Below are 25,049 nucleotides of genomic sequence, written 5' to 3'. Positions count from 1 at the left end.
TTCCATTCCAGCTTTGCTATTTTCTCTTTTTCTCTTTTCCTCCCTCTCCTAATTTCTCTGTACTTTAGGGATCATTCTTCTATCCTGTCTGTGGGTGCAGCCAAACATCTTCTTCCCCAGTGGACACCTGGGTTGTTCATCTTTGGGCAGTGGCTGATGTCCCACTGTCCCTCCAGGCACCTTGTCAAGAAGGGTTTCTTGAGGTGCTGCCTTCCAACCACAAACAAAGCCACTGCAAATTGAGGGAAGGGTTTATTTCTTGCTGTGCCCCCTCACACACCAGCTCAGACATAAAATCAAATGTCCCCAGGACTCCATCACTGCTGAAAACATTGGAAAAACAGGAGTGAGAATGGATAATTCAGGACCTGTTCTAGGCTCGAGAAAACTGAAAGAGTTTTGGTAAATTCCTGTTTTCTCATAAGGATCTCTGTTTGCGTTCCTCTTAAATCAGCTGTACAAGGCATTTGCTTTCCTGGAATAATCCCAGAACGGGAAGTGACTAAAGAAATGGTCAGGGAGCCAAAAATGGAAAAATTACTGGAGTCTCAGCTCCTCTGGGAGTAGGGAATCACTGTAGGAAGAGGGAAGGGCAGACATGAGAAGGAAGGAAGGAAGGAAGGAAGGAAGGAAGGAAGGAAGGAAGGAAGGAAGGAAGGAAGGAAGGAAGGAAGGAAGGAAGGAAGGAAGGAAGGAAGGAAGGAAGGAAGGAAGGAAGGAAGGAAGGAAGGAAGGAAGGAAGGAAGGAAGGAAGGAAGGAAGGAAGGATTATTAAAAATAGGGGAGGAAAACAAAGACACACTCATATAGCAAAAAAGGACCAAAAAGACAATACTCCACGTCTTGGAATATTGTTTGGGGCCAAGATTTGCTCTCTGCCAGGAGGATCTCCCGAGTGGGCAGGTGTCATCCTCAGACTGTATGAAAATCCAAACAAGTTGTAAATTTTGCAAGTGTTCCATCACCCAGCCCACAACTAACACACAGCCACAGATTCCCCTTCCAGAGCCAGGAGGATTTCCATTTTCCAGGGAGTTCCCTGACTGTCTGCACTTGGACTTCAGAAGTATCCCAGCCTTGGCAGCGGGACGCTGCATTATCCCTGCTGAATCCATGAGGAACTGAAGGGCAGGAAGGGGTCTGCCTCAAGGGTCATTCCCAGAGACCAGGGTTGGTTTGATCCGTGTTTAAAAATCGATAGGTGAACCTTTCTTTTCTTCTCCTCCATGGCAGGAAAATGGGCAGAGGAAATATGGGGGACCACCACCCGGCTGGGATGGCCCTCCACCAGAGAGGGGCTGTGAGATCTTCATTGGGAAACTGCCCCGAGACCTCTTCGAGGATGAACTTATCCCCCTCTGTGAAAAGGTGAGGCTTGATGGCAGCTGATCCCTTACTGATGGTCAGAGCTGGTTCCAAGGCCGGGTTGGGCAGGAGCAGCCTGGTCAATGCAAAGTGTCCCTGCCCGTGGAACTGGAACTGGGTGGGTTTCAAAATCCCAGTCTTCTTTAACCACTCCCACCTTGCTGACAAATCTCCCTCCCCTGGCAGATTGGCAAAATCTATGAGATGAGGATGATGATGGACTTCAATGGCAACAACAGGGGCTACGCTTTTGTGACCTTCTCCAATAAGCAGGAGGCCAAGAATGCAATAAAGACGCTCAATAATTATGAAATCAGGTAAGGGGGGCAAACACCTTCAAAGCAACACTAAATCGTATTTGTCAGTCTACTTTGGGATGCAAGGGATATTTTTCCTGGCAGCCCAGAGCATAGTTATTTAGATCCCTGTGTTTTGAGGGGAGATCTCCTCCTGTCTCCCTGTGCAGTCACTGCTCATTAAAGCCAACGTCTTTCACAGGAAATTTCTTCCTCACCAAAAAAATAAAAATAAAATTAAAAATAAAAATAAAAATGAAAATAAAAATAAAAATGAAAATAAAAATTCTATCAGAACATTGGGAAAAAATATCCTGCTTTGGCTCAAATTAACTTTCCCCTAACCAGCGCTGTTTATTATGTTCGCTTCAGGTTGTTTGTTGTTGATTTATTCTATTCACAGTCTCCCTCGTGACAGATTGTGCAGATGTGTTCTGGGAGATGGAGCTATTGCAAAAAATGGTGAAATAGGATGGAAACCAATTGGCAAAACAGTGACATTTCCTAATAGAAAGGAACAGAAAAAGCCCTCGTGTTTGTGACTAAAAATTGGGAACAAAACACCCAGAAATCAACAACAGATGGGCCCATCAATACGTGTTGGTTGGATTTCAACCACACTAAATGTTTTTTGCCAGTTCAGAGTGGGGGTGAGTTCATGCCTTTGCTTAAAAACCTTTTGGGATAAATCATGCTGGCAACTGTATGGCTTTTTTAATTTTTTAAAAAAAATAGATTGTGTACTTCTTTGAGCAGATCAAGGCACACAGGGGTCTTGGAGATGTCATTTGTAGCAGAGGTTGGAAGGTCTTAAGGATCAGACTTCATCCACCTGCATGTCCTCCTCTTCCTTCCCTGGTTCCAATGACTCCTCTAAAGCAGTTTTGCACTTCTCTGGGCCTGTAAGAAATACTTTGACCCCAAAGAAGTGAACAGAGGAAGTTTTTATTTTGGGGTCTGTACAAAATTTGGCATTGGTGAGTCCTCAAATGGTGCCTCTCCACGACAAGGGATTTTCTTCCCCCAAAACCTCAGTCATGAGGTGAGTGGGAAGCCACCGGCCCCTGGTGAAAACACAGGGACCTGGGCTGTGGGGGCAGTTGCCTGGTGGCAACGAAAGGGGGAATCTCAAGCAAGAAAAGCAAAATTTGGCTTTGGCTTCTCCGTCAAACCCTTCATTTCAGCCACGCTGCCTGACTGATGCGAGGCTTAGCAGAGTGTCAGCTTTTGCACTGAGCAAGGCCACTGGGACATCCCAAAGAACAGCCACTGGGGTATTCCAAAGAACAGCCACTGGGGTATCCCAAAGAACAGACACTGGGGTATCCCAAAGAACAGCCACTGGGACATCCCAAAGAACAGACACTGGGGTATCCCAAAGAACAGCCACTGGGACATCCCAAAGAACAGCCACTGGGGTATCCCAAAGAACAGCCACTGGGACATCCCAAAGAACAGCCACTGGGGTATTCCAAAGAACAGCCACTGGGGTATCCCAAAGAACAGACACTGGGGCATCCCAAAGAACAGCCACTGGGACATCCCAAAGAACAGACACTGGGACATCCCAAAGAACAGCCACTGGGATATCCCAAAGAACAGCCACTGGGGTATCCCAAAGAACAGCCACTGGGACATCCCAAAGAACAGACACTGGGGTATCCCAAAGAACAGACACTGGGGTATCCCAAAGAACAGCCACTGGGACATTCCAAAGAACAGACACTGGGGTATCCCAAAGAACAGACACTGGGATATCCCAAAGAACAGACACTGGGACATCCCAAAGAACAGCCACTGGGGTATCCCAAAGAACAGCCACTGGGACATCCCAAAGAACAGCCACTGGGGTATCCCAAAGAACAGCCACTGGGACATTCCAAAGAACAGACACTGGGATATCCCAAAGAACAGACACTGGGGCATCCCAAAGAACAGCCACTGGGGCATCCCAAAGAACTGCCACTGGGGTATCCCAAAGAACAGCCACTGGGACATCCCAAAGAACAGACACTGGGATATCCCAAAGAACAGCCACTGGGGTATCCCAAAGAACAGCCACTGGGATATTCCAAAGAACAGCCACTGGGGTATCCCAAAGAACAGCCACTGGGCTATCCCAAAGAATAGCCACTGGGATATCCCAAAGAACAGACACTGGGGCATCCCAAAGAATAGACACTGGGACATCCCAAAGAACAGCCACTGGGACATCCCAAAGAACAGCCACTGGGGTATCCCAAAGAACAGCTGACACTGAAGCCCCATGTTTCGTGGCCTTGTGCTTTGGGACAGAAGAGGGGCTCAGCTTTCACCTTCCCCTCCCATGGCTCCTGACTCCTGACCTGCTCTGTTGTTCCAGGAATGGGAGGCTCCTGGGGGTCTGTGCCAGTGTGGACAACTGCCGCCTGTTCGTGGGGGGCATCCCCAAGACCAAGAAGAGGGAGGAAATCCTGGCAGAGATGAAGAAGGTCACGGACGGCGTTGTGGACGTCATCGTCTACCCCAGTGCAGCCGACAAAACCAAAAACAGGGGCTTTGCCTTCGTGGAGTATGAGAGCCACAGGGCTGCAGCCATGGCCAGGAGGAAGCTGCTCCCAGGTCAGCAGGGATGGGGAGGGGTGGCTTCAGCTCAGGGGTTGTGGGAAACGGAAAGATAGAGACTTCCACAGGCATGGAAGGGTTTGATTTGGGGAGAAGCTTGGATTGGTGTAATAATAAAGGTGCACAGACCTTAAGCAGGAAAATTATGAACTTATGTTCCTGTAGCTGCAAGTAAGAGTATGTCTTAAGTAAACAACTGTATTGGGTAAGATGGTAAAGGGCTTTAAAGTGTAGTCATATGATTTTATAGAGTAAGCTAGAGTTTAGATGTTACAATAGAAACATATGTATGTACATGAAGTAACAGGCTATTGGGTAAAAAGTAGACGCAGTGTGGCAGAATTAAGCAAAAGTGATAGGTGAGAAAAACCAAATCACCTCTGTGGCAGCTTTCCATTGGACCAGAAGGTTGTATAGTGCTTCATAACAATGAAACCTGTGACTACTTTTGAGCTGTGGCCAACTTCTTACTCGTCTAAAATCCCCACGGCCCTTGAGGTCGATGTTTATCTGAGTAAAAAATCATTATTAGCCTTCTAGTGGTCCCATCCCTTCATTAAGGCATTACTAATTAGGGGTCACCTCATGCTGTGGTGACAACATCTCCAGGGCACCCAGGAATCCAAGGAAATGAACATGACTGGGTTCTCTGCCCTCAGAGAGAAGTTTTCTGCTGGAGACACCCAGAGCCAGGAGGTCCCCCAGGACCCCATGGGGAGTGAGATGTATGGTTTTTTTAATTTAAAAAAAAGGCTTGTGTGTTGCTTTGAGCAGCTCAAGGCACATAGAGGTCTTGAAGATGTCATTTGTAGCAGAGGTTGGAAGGTCTTAGGGATCAGTCTTCATCCACCTCTACCTCCTCCTCTTCCTTCCCTGGTTCCAAAGACTCCTCTAGAGTAGTTTTGCACTTCAGCTGCACCTCCCGCTGCAGCACCATACTGGTGATCCATGGTCGTCCTTCAGGAGCTTGGGTTTATTAAAAATCCAGCCAGATGGATTTAGCTGTGTCCATCCACGCAGCTCTGCTGTGGGATGTGCTTGTCTTGGGTTAAACATGAAATGGAGACTCATTTATGGCCTCTCAGGGAGAATCACTCAGGAAAGCATCACAGAGCAGATTCAGGCTGGAGCATGGACTGAAATTTCATGCGTTGGCCAAAAAACTGGAAATTATTTCCTCATTCATGAGGAAGAAGTTTCTTCCTTGGAATGAGGAATTGCTTTAGAGTAAATATATAAAAAATCAGCACTGAGACAGCCAAAGACCATTGTGAAGAAGAGAGAGGTTTAGGAGGTATTGAGTGGAGAAGTCACTTAACATTAAGTGAATTAAAATTCACCAATTTTTCTCTTGCTTCCTTATGCTCCTGCACTGCTTTGTTGAACACAGCTCACTGGCTGGTGAAAGCATCCAACAAACCTTGGGGTTTGAGCTTTGTTGATAACCACCAGCCTTTTTTTTACCTGTTTTATACAAGAAATACCCTGCATCAATTAAATTCTTTTTTTTTTCTTATTGTGTGAAAAATGAGCGTGATTTCGAGCCCTGAATTTGCTTTTCTATTGGGAGATATGTCACACTGACATTTTTTCCTTTTCTTCTGCATTTTCTTCTTCAGTTTAAGCATCTCCCTGGTGGTGGGAGCACATTCTATCCTTCAGCATGAATTTCCCATGGGTTTTATGTGGAAAAGGAAGGCAGGAGCAGGCAGAGAACTTGAAATCCTGAGCAAAGACAGCGAGACAGATGGAAGGAACTCAGAGGCCTGAGCAGACACGTGCAATGCATGAGGGATCTCCAGTTTAGGGACATCTCAGTAAACAATTTAGGGAATTCCAAAGGCCTGAGCAGGAGACAGAGTCTTCTGAAGTCTCAAGCATACGGCAGGAACTGGAAAAAAATTTAAAGCCAGAGCTGAATGTGTCTCCAGCTGATGAGAGATTGAATATCATTATCAGATGCTTCCTGCAAACCGAACCTCGTGGCTCTTTGAGGGAGCTCAGTAGGGAAAATGCTCAAAAATGGAGAGGTTTTATAAAAAAGCTAAATTTTTGTCCTGTCTCTGGCTAAACAAGTGGGTGGAGATGGACTGGTTTTCAGCTTGACTCCTTGCTGCAAGACAACTGGTTCATCATTTCCACCCTTGAACTGAAAACAGCAGTGCAGAAAGGGGCGCAGAACCATGAGCAGCCCTGCCTTTATCTCTGCTTGCTGAAAGCTCAGATCTGTGCAGTGCTGAAAGCTGGAGAGCACCTCAGCCTGGCTCCACAAACCCCAGCTCATTCATGAGGGATTCCAAGGGAACAGCACCTTCCCATTCAGTTGGATCGTTTACACTTCCAATAAGCCTCCAAATTCTACCCTCACCCTCTCATTTTGGAGCCTCCACCCCTTCTTAAATAGGTTGTCCAAGCAGAGATTCCTTTTTAGATCTGGCAAAGAATGTTTTGCAGGATTTTCTTTGTCCTCTCGGCTGCAAATGTGTACTTTAGGTCACTTAAAGAATCACCAGCAAGGTCTGGGCAAAAGTAGGTTTAATATAAATTTTTGAAGCCAAGACAGGGTTTGATGGTAAAAGCCACTCTATTACTTACTATACAGATGAAGCAGACAAAGAAATATCAGGTTAAAACAATCTAGAATGATTCATGTGGAGACCAGGGAGGCAAAAGGGTGAGGAAGGAAAAATTAAAGGATTCCAAGGGTTGAATCCTGACAGAATAAACCCCCTTGCCAATCTCAACCTCAGACTGGCTCAACAACTTGGTTGATTATTTGGTTTATTATTCATAACAATATCTTATCATGGTTTATTATTCTTAACAATATCTAATCAACACTGGCAGTCCTTAATAAATTGACTGATTTAACACCTCTGAAACGATTCAATAGAATTTTCTGTAAGCCCAATAGAACCATAAATCCCACTCAACCAAACTGAAATGATAAATCTAAAATGTCAGCCTTGGTAATACCCATGCATGCAGACAGAAAGAAATATGGACTTCTGAAAATTCCCCTGGAGTTCAGTGGAAGTCTCACACATCAGGTGCCTTTGGAGGTGGAGCTGAGCCTCGAGGAGTGAGGACTCCGACTCAACTGCATCATCTGCATTCAGATTTATTTGCTCTTTTTTTTAGTTCCCTGCCCCTCAGCAGCTCAGCCCCGCATACACAGAGCCCCTGGGTTTATCCCCCACACCCATAGCCTGTTTTATGCATCAGGACCTTTTTGTGTCCCTCCTTCCTTCTGCTGCAGCTTCACACAAACAGATTCGAACACACACAGAGATATCCTTGCTTTTGCTGTTTCATTCCATCCCGCTGGGACTTCAGGATCCCTGTTCTGATATCGAGGGAATGAAACTTTGCCAGCCAGAAGGGATTTTTATACGTGCATTGAAACATTTCCCTTTAGGGAGCGCTGCAGGAAGCGCAGGTTTAAAGTGAATTATTCCCTATTTTCACTTCTTTCAGTTCTGGAGGCTCCAAAGGTATCTGCAGGAGACCATTCCGAGTGTGACCACCTGCTCTTGGAAGGGAGCTGACACACCAGCAGTGCTTTGAGCTAGGAAGGCCTTTTGGGGGGGGTCGTGTTTGTCGAATTTGGGCTGTTCTGCTGTGAAATAGAGCATGAGCAGGGGTGGGAGGAGGCCAAGCCCCCCAGCACTGACCGTGCCCGTTCCCTTAAAGGAAGGATCCAGCTGTGGGGACACCCCATCGCCGTGGACTGGGCAGAGCCGGAGGTGGAGGTGGATGAGGACACCATGTCCTCAGTGAAAATCCTCTACGTGAGGAACCTCATGCTCTCAACCACTGAGGAGACCATAGAGAAGGAGTTCAACAGCATCAAACCAGGTAGGAGGAACCCACACTGGTGCTCTGCCTCCTAAACAAACTGCTGCAAATGGAAATGCTTCTGCATTCCTAAAATGCCACAAGAGATAAAAAAACAGCTGTTTTTGTGCTGTGAAGTGTTCCAGTCGACAATTCCACAAAAATTGTCATGAGGCTGAAGGCTTTCACCCAAAATGCCATCCCATTAAGGGCTGCTGGATTCCCAGCTACACAGCCACCACAAAGGAGGATGAGTGGCAGCTGGAAGAGACCCAAAATGCTGCATGGGGATGCCCTGTGTCATCAAAATGCTTTGGAATAATTTAGTATTTCTTAAAAGGAGTTGGTGAAGCAGCTGGGTGACTTCAGCATTCTTCTGTGGCAAGGGATGGTGATAAAAATAGAGTGATTTAATACAAATCTGTTTTATCTGATCTATCTAAGTTCTGAACTCATTTTCATACATCCCCCCAGTCCTCGTGTAAATTGGTGAATAATTAGTGCTTTCCATTTAGTTCAATATTCCTTTGTGGCATATCTTACATGCACTTAGGGTGAGATTTTTCAAAAAAAGCCAGGAGATTAATTGGGAATAAAAATCCTGCTGCCTTTCAAAGCAGATTTTACTTCTGAGTTGCTCCAGCTTTAGGAAATTCCACCCAAAACCAACGAAGTAAAAATAACCCATTTCTGAAGCTCTGCAAGCCACACAATCCATTAGGCATTAGGAACTGATGCTTGGCAATGTGAAATCTCCTTTCATCTCACTCCTGTTAGCTTCCTTCTATTAATATTTTAAAATATGCTGTGGAGCTTCATTTTTCTTCCACTAACTTCTCATTTCTGCTCTGTGCACGCCTTTTTCTGGACTAGGCTGCAATGCAAAGGTCTTCACAGTTTTTCCTTGTGTCCTTCCACCATTTCTGGCTCTGTGGTACTTTTAGCCACCATCCATCGAGCTGTTGCAGACCCTGTTTAACCCCTGAGTTAAATTTATGTTATCCCACTCTCTGAACTGTTTCCTTCTTTTATTTACCCAGTTTTGCTCCCAACCTTTGAACAAGCTCACACTCCCCAGAAACACATTTGTGGCCTTTTGACCCTTTGGTAGCAGTCATCTGCTTTGCTCCTAAGTAAGAAGTTTCCTACTATAACGGCAGAAGTTCTTCATCAGGTTTTGTTTTCCTTTAATTGTTTCAGCGTTCATGTTGGAATTTTATTTTTGTTTTTAATAAACAGCTTTTATTTTGGTGGCTAAAATCAGGAATGGGTGCATGAGAGCAGCAAAACTTCCACTTTTGGGGAGAGAAAACGCAGTTTAAGTTATAGTGAAATCAAAAAAGGCATCAAGGATCTGAAATGGTTTATTGCCCTGCCGTGGTTCTCTGCCTCACTCACTGAGCCGCGTTTCAGCACTACTTAGCTGAAACTACCTTGGATCCCGGGCATTAAGAAGCTGTTTTGACATCAACAAGTCATCCAATAAAAAATGATCCAGAGTTCCCCATGACACAGCAATTACCACATCTCTGAGGGCTCCACAGACAGGACCAGGCATGCTGCTTGAGCTCGTCAAGTTGGGATACAGTACAAGTAGCACCCTTTAAATCTGAGCCAAATTCCCAGCCTGATGACCCCGGTAGAGCTGTCCCTCTGAAAAGCCCTGCCCTTGCTCCCCAGGAATCCCAATCCCGAGGCTGGCAGAGTTCCCAGCAGGAGGATTGTCCTGTCCCAATGTGCTGGAGGGACAATGCTCCCTCTCTAATGTCCCGTGGATGGGCTCTCCATGGAGCTGACCCACAAGTGGTATCACACTGCTTGGCCCAGCACAGGCAGAAGCAGGAAAGAGCAGAGTTTTTTTGGCTCAGGATTGGTGTCCTGGAATGCTCTCCAGGAGGCAGAAGGGGGATATTCAAAACACAGTGAGTTTATTAAAGCTTCCATTTGTAAACAAAGCATCAGCATATAACTCCCATAAATTCAGGCTCAGAAAATCATCCTCTGTCCCAGAAGGACACAAAGTGCTACTTTGCCATCCCTGTGTCATTCCAAAATTTGCAGCCTGCTTGGGTTGTAGGCTGGGACAGGCTCATTTAGCCCTTTGCAGCTCCTAATGACTCCCCCTGAACAGCAAAGAAATTTGTTTCCTCCTGCATTTTTCTAAATAAGTGCTTTTTTTGTGGCAATATGACATTTCCCTGTGCACCTGTTTAGCTTTAGGAGGCAAGAAGCCAACAGAAGAGTTGCTCAGCAATCCCTTAGCCATGTTTCCTAAGGATATTTGGGGGGTTTTAAGGAGGCTGGGCTGGCTGATGTTGTGCTTCCCAAGCCACAGGAGCAGAGAAGATGAGGAATTAAAGAAATGGCTGAAGGCTGTGGCTGTGGGGAGCAGGACTGGTGGGGTTATTTGGGAGACAGACTCCTCAGTGCAGAGTATGACTTTCTGGTAGCAAAGCAGCTGCTAGGGAAAGGGAAAATGGTGGGGGATGGACTTAGAAAAGAAGAAAAAGAAGTCATTTACATTTGAATTACTTTGGATAAATTGGATGTTAGAAAGATTCAGGCTGGAAGAAAGATGCTCTAGCCCAAGCCCGATCCCAGGAGGGCCAACTCTCAGCTGCAGAGCCTGACTGGGGCCATGTCCAGGTGAATTGGGGCATCCAGGGAAGCCCCACTGGGACGGGAAAGGCTGTTTCCTAGGGAGAGGCTGTTCCTTTGGGAGACACCTGCTGCCCCATCAGTCCTAGCCCATCCCAGTTCCCTGGGCTGCTTTGTCCAGGGCAGGGCCGGCTGTTCATTCTTCCTGAACATCCTGAGCTGGCTGTCAAGGAGAAAAACTTCCTTGTCTTTATGGCAAAAGCATCCACTTTCCTGAAGCTGCCTCCAATGCATGTACAGAAGCAGGGGATCGCATGGGAATGTTCCCACAGTTGGTGCGTGGTCTGTCACAGAAGGGAGACACAAGACCAAAGGTAGTGTCCAACAGAAAAATTTGGACAGGAGAAAACCTCTCCAGTTTAATGGGAATTTTACTGGTGTCTGATGCCAAAACCTCCTAGTTTGCCTTGGAATGCTACAACCACTATATATTGATTTTCCTGTGGAATACACATCCAAAGAGGTGAGGGGACGCTGACCTCTTGTTCTTCTACCCTTGCTCAGCCTTTGCTCTCCAGGGGCTCGTAACCTGACAACCACTCTTCCAGATCTCTGTTTTCTGACTAATCCCCACTTCCCATTAATATTCCAATGTTTTCCACAGGTGCAGTGGAGAGAGTAAAGAAAATTAGAGACTACGCCTTTGTGCACTTTAATAAAAGAGAACACGCAGTGGAGGCCATGAAAACCTTGAATGGGAAGGTAAAGCTGCTGTAAATGTTAACTCCTGGGGCTTAGGGTGCAGTATATTATACAAAGCCACCTGCTTTATTAGCTCCAAAACCCTCCTGGAGGTGTTATCCCAATTTTCTCTTTGCTGGTTGCTTTTATACTCCTGAATTTGTTTTTCAGCAGCTCTGCTGTACACAAACTATTCATTTTGGCTCCTTGTGTTTGTGCTAAGTGTTTGCCCGGCTCTAGCTCACTGCTCAGACAAAAAAAAAAAAAAAAAAAAAAAAAAAAAAAAAAAAAAAAAAAAAAAAAAAAAAAAAAAAGGAAAAGCTGAAAGAAGAACTAGGAAAGGAGGGGTTACGATCCCCTCTGGCTCACACTCACATCCTTGTTCCAGACTGCCAACAAAAACACAGGCAGGGCAGCGCGTGAATGGCAAACTGGGACAAACGAGGTCAGCCCAAACATCTGCTCCAAATTCAGACGCGGATTTGCGAGGAGGCTGCTGAATTTAGCCCTTCTTGCACTGCATGTAATTCACTGTAAAGCCGGAGCTGTTCCCAAAGAGGTGTTAACCCCGCTCCTATTTTTAGTGCCCCTGCTGTTCTCCATGGGAGCACACAGAATCTCACCGGATTACGAGCTGCTTTGCATGGGAAGTGAGGCCTTTTGGAGGCTTTGCTGAAGGAGCCTCTCCCAGCTGGGGCCAGGGCTGGGCACTCTCAGATTAAACCTTCACCCAGCCAGAGCCACCTTCCCCTCTGTGTGAGGGGGATTCAGGGGTTTTTGGGGATGGTTTCCTCCATCTTCCCATCCCATCAGGAAGTGGGGGCAGTTCCTCCATAGGAGGGATTTCCATCAGGGCTTTCTTGGGGCAGTTTCCTCCATCTCCCCATTCCCACTGGGATGTGGGGGCAATTCCTATTCCATAGGTAGGATTTCCAGCAAGGCTTCTCTGGGGTGGTTTCCTCCATCTTCCCATCCCATCAAGACAGTTCCTCCATAGGTGGGATTTCCATCCGGGCTTTTTTGGAGTGGCTTCCTCCATCTTCCCATTCCCATTGGGACATGAGGGCAGTTCCTATTCTATAGGTAGGATTTCCACCAGGGCTTTTTTGGGGGTGGTTCCCTCCATCTTCCCATCCCATCAGGAGGTGGGGGCATTTCCTCCATAGGTGGGATTCCCACCAAGCACTCCGACCACTGTGCTCCTCCCGTGCTCTCTTCCCTCCACGAAGGTCCTGGACGGGTCCCCGATCGAGGTGACGTTGGCCAAGCCAGTGGACAAGGACAGCTACGTGAGGTACACGCGCGGCACGGGCGGCAGGGCCCCGGCGCTGCAGGGGGACTACACCTACACCCTGGGCCACCTCTACGACCCTGCCACCGCCTACCTGGGCACCCCGGTCTTCTACGCGCCCCAGGCCTACGCGGCCATCCCCAACCTGCACTTCCCTGCCGCCAAGGGGCTCGGCAACAGGAGCATCCTCCGGCCCCCCTCCGTCCGAGGTAATTCCCCTCGTGCCCCAGCATCCCCTTCAGGGATTGGGCAGCTGCTGCCCAGACACCAGCACCAGTGTGGTGTTGGTGATGTTGGCTTTGCCCCAGCTCCTCCATCCTGCTCAGAAAGGGCTTATGCTCTGTCTTTCCCAAGGGCAATCTTCCAGCTGGAAAAAAAATCAACTGTTTTCCTGGAAGGCACTTCTAGATTGCCCTGAGTCCAGTGTAAATTATCCACAAATTGTCCTGGTTTTGCCCTCTTTGCCCTGCCCAAGCAGGGAAGACCAAAGAAAACGCTTTTCCTTTCCCCCTTCAGAGCTGGCTCCCACAGCCAGCCGCCACCACCACCACCACTGTGTTTCCTCTTTGCTTTGAAAGTTGCAGGGAGAAATTTTACCAGTCATGGTGTTTTCTGACCCAAAGCCATGGAGTTTTCCAAGGAAGCTACATTCCCCTGGTGCAGGGTAGGGGATCTGGCAAGCCATTCTGTGCTCTGGGAGGGAGAGGACTCCTTTGGGGGATTGTTAACTTGTTGATAATGAATTCAATTAATTCAATCAATTCAATCTACAAATAAAAGAAAGTATTTCTGATAACTCTTGGGCAACCCTGCCTGGAGCCAAATCAACTCCTCACACCCAGGTACCCCCAAATTAAATGTCAGTACAGACACTGTTTGGTCAGTTCAGACATAAGTGTGGGGCTAGCAAAGACATAACTCAGTCATACGATCTTCCTTGCAAAGATGATGCCTTATGTCCCCAAGCCAAGTCCCACAGCAGCCTGGGACCCTGTGTGGCACCCTGGTACACCTGGCAAGGATCCTGATGGCCAATTTTTGTCCCTTCACCAGGAAGGAGACAGGGCAGCAGGAATAGCCCTAGTTCCTCGAGTTTTTCTCCACATGGGTGAACCAGGTCCTCTAAAGGTTGCATTAGAAAAGGAGCAGCTGTGATAACTCCCCACCTGTCTCCTGCCTCATGGTCTCCCCAGACTCCCAAGCAGGGTTCCCTGAGAAAAAATGGAAGTGCAGTGGGGCAGAACCAAAAAGGGGTTTTGTTCATATAGGGATGAAATTGTGTAAGCTGTGAATTCTTCGAGGTGAAATTACACAATGTTACACTGGTGGGTGACAAAAAGATGCCAGCTGTCCCCTCTCTTCCTTCCGGCTACAAAGCTGGGTAAAAAGCTGTCCTGAAATCAAAACTGACCAGAGGAGATGGGAAATGGGCAGGAAGAAGCAGGTTTTTTCCCCCAAAAACCCCTCACCTGTCCAAGAAAGGGTGTCAGTGTCACACCTGTGTCATCCCAGGTCACGGCACCTCCTTCCCAATCCTCCCAGCAAGCGGGGCTAACTTTTCCATTTCAGCGAGAATCAGGGTCATTTTTTTTTCCCGTGATTTGATTCGGTTTAATGCCTTCTTACATTCCTAGAAATTTACATGAATGTACCTGTAGGGGCTGCGGGCGTCCGAGGCCTGGGAGGGCGCGGCTACCTGGCGTTCCCGAGCCTGGGCCGCGGATACCACCTCAAGGGAGACAAGAGGGGAGAGGAAAAGCTCTACGACCTCCTGCCAGGCATGGAGCTCACCCCCATGAACCACGTCGCGCTGAAGCCCCAAGGGATCAAACTCGCCCCTCAGGTACGTGCCTCAAAAGGAGCATCCGTGTCCCCGAGGGTTGTGTTGGGAAAACAGCGCTGAGTCTGGCAAATAAACCCATTCTTGTGTCTCAAAAGACATTAAAAAGCCAGCGGTACCAGCTGCATCTTGCAATAGCCACCTGCCTTGCCCAATCTCATGGGGTCGTGGAATGGTTGGGGTTGGAGGAGACCTTTAAGATCATCATGAGCGCCAGGGGAGAGTTGTCATAAATGCCTTAATCCAGTTCTGGCTGTCACACCACAAAGGCACTGCAGGCCAAGGAATTCCCAGCCATGATGGGTTTGATACATAAAATTGATCACCTGAGGCTTCACCAGGGGACAAGGCACGTGTACGGAAAAATAATGCACATTTTTAAATCATTTGTGGTGAAAGAAGCGTTGACATAACCCAGCCTGGCACAGAAACTCAGAAACTCTGCCGGCTCAGGGGGATTTTGGTTTGGTTGTGTGTTCTGATGCAGGTGGATGGACGAGGGCTGAGGAGAAATCCAGAACAAATTCCCTGAGTTTCTGAATGTCCAGCTCTGACAGTAGCTCTTTTCCCCTTATATTGTGTGGAGCAATACGAGAAACCAACTTCACCCTGAATTTTGAAGCATGTCTTTACCTTTTAACCCATCAATTGCCACAGCGTCCAGTTTGCCAAAGTTTATAAAAGCATCCTTGTTTTCTCCCAGAAAACTGGACAGTGGGATTTTTTCCCTCCTGCAAAAGTCCCCTTTCTCTATTTTGTCAGCAAATCACAGAATCAGAGAACGGTCTGGGTTGGAAGGGACCTTAAAGCTCACCTAGTACCAACTCATGCCATGAACAAGGCCACATTCCACTAGAGGTGTGAAATCCCTGGAATGGTTCTGCAGGGCCTTAGGGCAGGTGAAATTAGTTTTCATAAAACTGACACATAAAAGGGTTGAGACAGCAGGGAACAAACTGTTGCCACAGTGAAGAAGTGAGCTACTGTAATTGAGAACTGAACTATGTAATGAAGCATTTTACACCGCAAGACACTAAATTTTAGCTGGAGCTGTGGTGGCAAAATTAAAAGCAGCAGTGAGGTCTAAATTTTACTTTTTGGCTTTAAATCCATTCAAATGTAAAGCTGTAAATGAGGTAGACCACAGCAAGATTTTGGGGTGACCTAATGGTGGTCTTCCAGTGCCTGAAGGGGCTGCAAAAAAAGGAGGAGAGAGACTTTACAAGGGCCTGGAGTGACAGGACACAGGGAATGGCTTCCCAGTGCCAGGGGGCAGGGATAGATGGGATTTTGGGAGGAAATTCTTGGCTGTGATGAGGGTGAGACTCTGATATAGGCTTTTCAGAGAAGCTGGGGCTGCCCCATCCCTGGAAATGCTCAAGGCCAGGTCGGAGCAACCTGATTTAATGGAGGGTGACCAAATCCAGCAACGGCAAACAGCCAGTGGGTTAAAAACCCTCGAATCCCAAGTCAAAGCAGGAGTGTTTCTGGACAGCTATTCCCAATTACCAGGGGATCAGCTGTGCCAAGGCTGAGGGCAACGTGGTTCAGCATTTCAAAAGCTGCAATTGCCTGCTGAAGCCTGCGGAATTAATTGGATGGAAACACAACCTTTTTTCTTTTTAAAGAGAAGCCTATTTGGACTTCTCGTGCTCTGTAACCCACTAAGCCAGGGAGGCAGCGGAGCAGAGAAGATGAATGCAACCCGAGTTTCTTTAGTCCTCTGAAACAGAAGTCCACAAGACAGAGATTCTGAGGAGAATTCAAAGAAAACCACACTGAAATAATCTAATCAGCAAAAGGACTCAGATGCCCAACTGAACGGGGAATAATTTCAGGAATTAAACAGATCTTAAAGTTTAAAGCATTCAGATGAGTCTTACACTTCAGGGTGGATGCAGTATCCAAGCTGCCATTTATTTTGTATTTTTAGCTAAGCTTTTAGGGAGCTGCCAGCACTGCCTGAAAACCCTTTGAGGGAAGGCAGCTGCTCAGCACAGGGGCTGGAGCTAGGTGAGGAGGTTCCTGCACAGCAATTAACCCCAGCACAAATATTCCTTTTATTTTTCTTTTTTTTTTCTTTTTTTTCTTTTCTTTTTTTCCTTTTCTTTTCTCTAGATCTTGGAAGAAATCTGCCAGAAAAACAACTGGGGCCAACCTGTGTACCAGCTCCACTCTGCCATCGGCCAGGATCAAAGACAGCTCTTCCTCTACAAAATCACCATCCCTGCCCTTGCCAGCCAGAACCCCACCATGTACGTCATTAGTGGAAGGTTTCTGAGGCTTAGGCTGTATTTTTTAATTTTTCTATTTTTTTACATTTTACCTAACAGCTATCCTCAAACTCCCGAGCACACAGGTCTCAGTTTCCTTTTATTTAAAACAAATATTTATCAAGTATCTTTTAGAATATTTATTAAATGCATGTTTATGTGTGATGTATGTTTATATAGTTAAATATATAAATATTTTTTTAAAAAAATATAGGCAGAAAAAATCCACAGATTATAATTAAGTGCTGTCTGCCGTGCTTGGTGCTGTCCCTGCTGATGCAAACATTACAGAAAGCCAGACATAATCAGGCAGAAGGGTGCTTTTCTTTGTGCAAAAAGAAAGCAAACGATAGCCCTGGTGGGGAAATGAAGGGAGTTTGAAGGAACACGCTGATATTTTAGCTCCAAATACGCTTGTAACCATTTCTGACCAAAATGGTTATAATTCTGTTTGCCGTGTGTTGTAAAGAAAAACCCAGACTGGGTATTGTAAAGAAAAAAAAAAAAAAAAACCACAGCAGGGTTTTTCTTTTGATGGAAAAAGCACAACAGACTGTGCAGGGACGTCGTGTCCAGCGTGAGAGCCAGGGTCGATAACCTCGGCGAGGAACCGGAGCACTCGGAGGAGAGCAGCTCTGTTAATGCACCAGCACGGGGAAGCAGTGCTTCCATTTGCTGTGTGGGATGGTGCCAGCTCTAAGTGGATCGCAGCATCTCGCAGGAAAGCCCTGGGGAAGGCAAACCCAGCTAACTTTGTGCTGTCCTCACAGACACCCCTTCACACCGCCCAAGCTCAGCGCCTACATCGACGAGGCCAAGACCTACGCGGCTGAGTACACCCTGCAGACCCTGGGCATCCCCGTGGAGGGGGCAGAGGTGCCTCCTGCAGCACCAGCCTTTCCAGGTATGGGCCTGTCTCTACAGCAAAGGGCTTCTGGAGAGTCGCTTTTCCTGCTGGTGCCTTGTGGGTGTGAAGGATGAAGCGGGTTTTGGCCGCGAAGGACTGGCCTGGTTGTGCTCCCCCACAGCAGCTCGTGTTACTTGTGTGTCTGGCATCTTTATCGCGGAATTCCAGACTGCTTGGGGTTGGAAGGGACCCTAAAGATCACAGAATTCTACCCCCTGCCACGGGCAGGGACACCCTCCACTATCCCAGGCTGCTCCAAGCCCCATCCAACCTGGTGTTGGACACATCCAGGGACAGCCACAGCTTCTCTGGGCAGCCTGTGGCAGTTTATTGCATATAAAGGATTTTATCTCTATCCCAGGACTGTCCAAATGTCTGTGTCCACACCCCAGAAAAACTCAGGCTGGAGGCACTGGGGTGGGGGCTCTGCTCCAACCCCGACCCCTCAGGTCAATGCCACAGCTGGGACTGTGTCCAGGGCGGTCAGAGCAGTGTCCAAGGCAGGGAATCCCAAAACCCAGAGGCCCATCCCAGCTCCACACGTCCCTTCCACTCCTCCCAGTTTGTGAATGCCTCCTTCAACTGGGAGCCCTAGAAACGACGCAGGACGCAAAGCTGGCGTCCCCAGTGCCACATCTGGGATGAGCCCCCTCCCTGGCCCTGGTGTCACCAGGATGGAGGACACCATCCTCCCTGCAAGGACACGTGGCTGACGAATTCATGGGCTCTCCATCTGCCCCCCGCACCTCCAGCTCCTTGTGAGCCAACACTTCGGATTTCATCTGCCAAAGAAATGACGCTGCCATGAAAGTTTGGATCCGATCCCAGCTCTCACACCCCCGTGGAAGGTTTTCCTCCCAGTTTGAGAACTCGTACTCAGTAGCTCTTGCAACTGGCCAAAACAGCTTGGAAATCATGGGAAGCACAGGAATTATATTTGCCGTGCTCTCCAGCATGACGGTAGTTCTGATGGAGAGGCAGCACCACGTGCCAAGCTGCACATGAGGAACGCATTAGTCAGTACTACTGAGTTGTTTGGAGTGTCTCAAGGATGGATTTAAAAATAAATAAATAAAACATCTATCCGGCTTCCTGCCACAGGAGTCCGCAAAAGCCACAGAAAAATCAATTTGTCTGGGCTTGTGCAGCTTCCGCAGTGTGGAAACCAAATGGGCTCTTTATTGAATCCAGCTCCCACTTACTGCTTAATTAGCATCTCTCCTTTTCTTTCATCCACCCTTATTTATTTATCTTGGGAGCTTGGCAAATGGACATGCACTGAAGTTGCTGCTTGCAGCATACACCAGGTCCCTGGTCAGGGACTACAGCTCAGCTTGGGCCGTGTCCAGCTCACAGCTCATTTCTCTCCCGATGGTGGCAGATGTGCCTTAAGTCCCAGATTTTTCAATTCCTGCTGGAGATGTTGCACTTGGCTTCGCTGGTGCAAAGAAAATACTCTGGAGAGTCACAATATTCAAACTGTAAGGAATTCGTCACGTTTTTCCCCAGAGTTACACCTCCGGTGAGGCAGAGTGTACTCCCTGTCGCCCAATATTCCCATTCCCCCACCAACAGGACCTTGGCTCTGGCTGACCTTGAGTTGATCTCATTGCCCACCTGGTCAGGCAGGATCCTGGGAGATGTATTTTGGCAGCAGAGCCTGGTCCAGCAGATCCAATGGATACCCCAGCTGCTCTTCCCAAATTTAGGCTTTGTCTTAACTCCTGATTCTTTTACAACAAAACGCTGTGGTTCGGTTAACAAGCTGCTATGCCTTGCCTTCAGAGGAATCAGCCCCAAATGATGCTGTTTTCCCAGTGATTCATTCTCAAATAGCAAGGCTTACATCTTCCCATGGAAAATTTGGAAGTGTTGAAACCACATTTTCCATTAGAAACCGATGGGAAGAAACAAAAATATCCCGTCTACAATGCTGTTCCATTGAGGGAGTCTCCCTACCATGGCTGTCCCAAACTGTCTGTATTTTGGCTGTGAAGGGATCAGAGCTATATTTTCTCCAAGAACCTGACTCAAATTTCCCCTGTTTTTAGGTTATTTCCTTGCCCTCCTCGTGCCATATAGGGGGGAAACATGTCCAGAGCACCATTAGCTCAGAAATAATCAAAACCTGAGGAAAAAATATTCAACAGAGAGGGTTGTTTTTTCCAGCACCACATTTAGCAAATCATGGGTGAGGAAATGCTTTTATTTTCCTGTGAATTGTTTAATTTATTTCCATGATTCCCACCAACAGACTCACTGCTGCCCAAGTCATTCCCACTGAAAGTCGCACCATCAAACCCTACCAGGCGATGGTGAGTTTGGGATGGATTTCCATTAATCCAAGGATTTTCCCTTCTTTTTTGCCTTCAGGATACACCATTGCCAACGCAGCTGCTGCTGTCACAGCCACTCAGCTCAAGCAAGCAGTGACAATGGGACAGGATTTGGCCACATATGCCACCTATGAAGCCTATCCTGCCTTCGCTGTCGCCGCACGGAGCGACGGCTACGGAGCCTTTTAACCAAATTCCCCCAAACCCAGCACAGGCAGAAAGGAAAAGAAAAACAATCTCAGTCTGGTAATTCAGCACCCTCATGATTTTAAGCTAATCTGTGGGCTAAACGTTCATTTAAGTCAGAGTTTCGGTCTTGTAGGTCTTTACTTTTGTAACGGGAGGTTAAGGCGGGGGGGGGGGGGGGGGGGGGGGGGAAGGAGAAATTAAAGAAAAAAAAAAATCGTGCCAAATCATGTTTTCACACTAGAGAGCAAAAGCTCAGCCCAGGAAATGAGAGGTTCTCAGGTGTATATATATCTTTTTATTTGTGTATATATATTTATACACCTAGTGTGTGTGTGTGTGTGTGTGTGTGTGTGTGTGTGTGTGTGTGTTTACAAGCAACAACCTGTGCTGAAAACAATTGGTCCCATGAATATTGCGACCGGGACTGGGGAAGGATGGAGTAGCCCATCAAACCCCTCCATGCACCAGGAATTCTCCTGCATCCAGCCCAAAGTTTCCCAGGCCAGGCAGAGCAGAGGTGCCCCTTGGCCACAGGGCTTTGCCTCTCCCTGCCCCTGATCCCCCCTGCCACCAGCACCAGGCATCTCAAGGCTCTTTGAAATTCTTCTTTGCCAAGGCAAAAACTAATTTATCGTAAATATTTTTGCTCAGCCCAAGAGGCTAATTTTTAATAGGTTTCCATGCTAATTTTATTTTTAAAGCAGGGCACAAGAATTCAGCAGAGTTTTCCCTCTTACTTTGCCCCCTCCCAGCCATATCCAAAAATTCAGCAAATACCGGTGTATTTTTGTGCGCTTCCCATCGAATGGCACATTCTCTGAAAAATAGGGAAACTTTTAAGCCTGAGGAGCAGAAAAGTGCTATTCATTAAGGCAAATTCTCTACTTAATTAGAGCACGAGAGCTCGCAGCCATGGCCCAGTAATAGCAGGCACCTCGACAGGAATAAAATGATATCCAAAGAACATTTTCCCGGGTTGGAAAGAGCCCTGCCTGGCTTTACGTGTCAAATTAAGGCTGCTGCCTGCTCTGATTCCAGCAAAAATTAATCTAGTGGAAGAGGGTTCACACCAACAGTAAAGGCACCTCTTCATTTGGAGAGCACCAGAGTTGGTGTTGTGTTTGAACCCTTTGGGGATGCTGGGAGCATCCTTTGGTGTACAGCAGGGGCATTATCCATTTATTTTTGCCATGGGATCTAGGCAGGAATAATGATGCTATGGAGATATAGGAGAAATCTAGTGCTGGATAACTACAGCCGGATAACTACACTTTAATCCTATATCACAAATCCTACCTAGTGATGCACATTAATAAAAGTTGAACTTATTCACTCTAGGACCAAAAAAAAACCCCTTTGGGAGGAAGAATTTATGATTGGGTTGATGGCACCCAGAAGATCTGGCCCCAGATTTTTCACCTGATTTAGGTGCTGTGGATGTGGCAGAGTAGAAGCCATTCCAAGGGGAGCTTTTCCTGTGCATTCCCCAAGCTGTGCAAAGTACGAGGGTCTGTGACAAGGTGGTGGCTACAGGAACCAAGTGTTTCTTTCCTCTTCTGACTCAGTTTCCCGTGGAATGGAACAAACCCCATAAGCTGTACAGTCTGAGGTTCCATTAGACCCCCTCCTATTTATAAAGTAGCTCATTAGGGTGACCCTAAAGGTATTACAAGCCCTCTGTGGCTGCTGCTGGCCACGTTTGGCTTTGCAGCAAAGGACAAACCTGGTCACAGAGGGCCAAATAACCGAGAGTGTTACGGATTTTGTGGCTTTTTTTTTTTTTTTTTTTTTTTTTTTTGTGTTGTGTATCTGTCTTTAAGTGGTGTTTGCCAACGAGGAACATAGCCAGGAGAGTCTCTCAAACCGTTGGCAGGAAGTGTTTCTCTCTTTCCCTGTTCAGTAAGTTTAGTCTGCTTTTTCAGCTATTTATATAAGTTCAGAAAGATGTCAAAGCAAAGGGCAAGAAGCAGTATTAAAAACGTGTGCATGAAGCACTTATTTTTGTACGAGTAGTACAAGGTTTGTATAGAGTTTTAGCACTGTGAAGTGTAGTAAAATCACAATTTCCATTGACTGGAGGACAATCGTGTATGTTTAAAGGGAATGAAGGGGGAAATGGCATCTCAATCATCCGTTACACAAATTAGAACCGGGACTAAATTCTGTGAAGCAACCCTGTGATTTTCGAGTAATCTGAGGACATTCACTGGACTTTGAAATATCATTAAAACTTTTTAAACACACGCCTCAGTCCCTTTATACATCTGTGGTAAACAGGAGCACACTTTGCTCCGGAGGGATCGATCCCAGGTCACCCTGGCAGGGTCACAAGCTGTTCAGGAGCGTGTTCCATATGCACTTTGGTGACCCTCACCAAGCATACACAGCAGAAAATCAGCAGTTCTGTACTTCTGCACTTCCAAGTGAAAAATCAAGGGGTTCCTGGCCTCTTTTCTCAGCACCTCTTTGGTCAGTACCTGTCATTGCTACAGGAGCTGGGTTTGCTGTGAATTTATTACAGTGGTGATTGTTCCTTACCCGATCCCAGTGGAGACTTTTTGGGGGTTGTATCGATAGTGAGACAGCACTATGCCAAAAATAAGGGGTAAATGGGGAGATCCATCATTTAGGGCTGTGAAGGATTTGCCCCACCTTGAGAAGAGCCTGTTGCCAGGTCACTGACACATAAATCTCTTTTAAGATGAGGCCCTGCTCCTTGGAAGTTCCATCATAGTTAAATGACTGAGAAGTTCCCTGCTCCATCAGAGTTAAATGACTGAGAAACAGCAATTCCTGAGATGACGGCTGCTGAGTTTGCACCTTTCCAGAGAGATCCAAGAAATCCAGAGAGCCCAAGAAATGGGGGAAGCTCTGGTACCTTGCTGCTGATAACACAGGCCAAGGCCTCCCTGCCACTCCAAAAGAGATTTTGCCAAAATAGCTTGACTTTGTTCTTCCAAAGAGGTCAGCTGTACTCCGGGCTCCAGCAGCTCTGCCAGCTCTGTAGTTTTCCCTCATTAGCTTTTCCCAATGTCCTGCTTTCATTTCCTCTGAAACCAGGGCAGTGGAGAATTTGCTGTGGTGCTGTAATGTTTCCCCCCTGTCACAACTGAGATTCCCCCCTTTGCTCAGCAGCAGCTGGCTGGTCAGTTTTGGAGAGCAAGGGTGATTTTCCAAGGAATCTCAAACCCACAGCCCAACTTAAAGAAAACATTATTTCCTATTTGTAGAGATGTGGGTTCCCAGTGGAGAGCAAGGCAAGGCCAAAAAACCATATCCACCCTCCACCAGCAAGTCTAAGACAAGTTTAAGGTGTAAGTAATGAGATCTATGTCCAAAAAAATCAGCAGATGGCTCATCTTTGGCTGCTGGCAAGGCAGGGGGTACAAAAACTGCATTTTCCATCTCCCTTCTTCCAGCCAGCAATTTCCTGGAGGTCTGTACAACACAGGGTCTCTCATCTGAGGTGCAGAGTAAGAATAAAAGATTTCTGAGGATGACACAACTCTGTGCTTGGAGCTGGCTGGACCCTGGAACATCCCACAGGGAAACTCTCATGTCCCATGAAACCCCTCAGTCCATGGGATAATGTGGCTTTCAAAGGGATCTGCTTTACCTTGGAACTTGCATGGCTCCCTTTTCTCAGCTAAATCTCTCTCCATTTCATCTCATCTCATGGGTCCCTCATATATTCTCCTTTTTGGGGAAAAAAAAAAAAAAAACACAAAAAAACCAAACAACAACAACAACAACAACAACAACAACAACAACAACAACAACAACAACAACAACAAAAAAAAAAAAAAAAAAAAACCCTAACACAAATGACCTTTGAAGCTGACATCCCAGTCAGGGGTCACCAGTCCCTGCTGGTCACTGGCTGCGGGTCAGCCTGGCCCTGGGTGCTGTTTGTGGTGCTCTGATGGGATGGATGTTCCTTTCTTCTTCTTTGTTGTGTCCTCCAAAATCTCAGACTTGGATAAAAATCCAGTCCTCAGCTGTCCTTTTGTAAGTGCTGGTGGGTGCTTGGACAGCCCCTGCCCACCAATTCCTGTCCTTTGGGGATGCTCGGGGTGGGACACCTCGAACTCCCCTCCATGCTCAGAAAGTTGTCTTGGCCTGGCTCCAGCTATCCACAGGATTGTGCCCATCCAGACTTGGGATTGCTTAAGGAATAAACATTGGAAGAGTGACATTCCTTGGTCCTCAGCCCCCATGTATCCAAACCCTGGCTGTGGAGACATTAAAAACCAGAGAGCTGCAGATAGGCTGTGCACAAATACCCTCTGTGGGATGCTGGAAAGAGCCCCAGACAACCACAGGATCCAACAGATCCCAAATCCTGCACTGAAGGCAGGATTTTCCCCTGTCCCCCAACACCTGGGATCCCAAATTCCATCTCCTGAGAGTGCCGGTGATTTGGGAAGGGACGGGCTGTGCAAGAGGCTGTGGTGTGCTCCAGCCACGCACAGGAGCTCAGCCTGCCGACACAAGTTTCCCGAGTTCGTGGCACTTTATATCCCACGCCAACAAAAATAAACCAACGGAGGAATTCTGCCCTTCTCCCGAGCACGTAGCAGGGCACAAATGGCTCCACGTCGAGGGACAGCAGCCCGGGAGAGGGACGAGCAACTGTGAGGAGTAGTGAGTGCTATATTTAACAGCTGGCGAGGTGCCCAAATTCCTGAAAAATTCTTTTTTTTCCTAGGCTTTGGCTCGAGTTCGTTCTCGTGTAAAACAGCACTGGCACCTAGTGGCTGCTGGATCCAGGC

General features: G+C 47.2%; 1 protein-coding gene across 3 annotated transcripts in view; it reads left to right on the top strand.

Annotated features, from left to right (window-relative positions):
• A1CF (APOBEC1 complementation factor) overlaps positions 1–20,425 on the top strand; it is a 503,111-nt gene extending 482,686 nt beyond the window's left edge. For 2 of the 3 annotated variants that reach the window (XM_066324331.1, XM_066324330.1), the window contains exons 3-12: positions 1,234–1,368; positions 1,552–1,682; positions 4,024–4,262; positions 7,959–8,123; positions 11,365–11,462; positions 12,671–12,941; positions 14,391–14,575; positions 16,691–16,827; positions 17,616–17,749; positions 20,126–20,425. In XM_066324331.1, the coding sequence (XP_066180428.1) occupies positions 1,234–1,368; positions 1,552–1,682; positions 4,024–4,262; positions 7,959–8,123; positions 11,365–11,462; positions 12,671–12,941; positions 14,391–14,575; positions 16,691–16,827; positions 17,616–17,749; positions 20,126–20,277 (1,647 nt within the window). In that variant the 3' untranslated portion in view covers positions 20,278–20,425. Of the gene's footprint in view, positions 1–1,233; positions 1,369–1,551; positions 1,683–4,023; positions 4,263–7,958; positions 8,124–11,364; positions 11,463–12,670; positions 12,942–14,366; positions 14,576–16,690; positions 16,828–17,615; positions 17,750–20,125 lie in introns of all 3 variants that reach the window. The other variant, XM_066324332.1, reaches the window with a different exon arrangement.
• The last annotated feature ends 4,624 nt before the right edge of the window (positions 20,426–25,049 follow it).

The sequence above is a fragment of the Sylvia atricapilla genome, chromosome 8, assembly GCF_009819655.1.
Source record: "Sylvia atricapilla isolate bSylAtr1 chromosome 8, bSylAtr1.pri, whole genome shotgun sequence".
In the NCBI taxonomy this organism is placed as follows: Eukaryota; Metazoa; Chordata; class Aves; order Passeriformes; family Sylviidae; genus Sylvia; species Sylvia atricapilla.
Note: the sequence above shows the minus strand (reverse complement) of the source record. Positions and strands in the feature narration are given on the sequence as shown.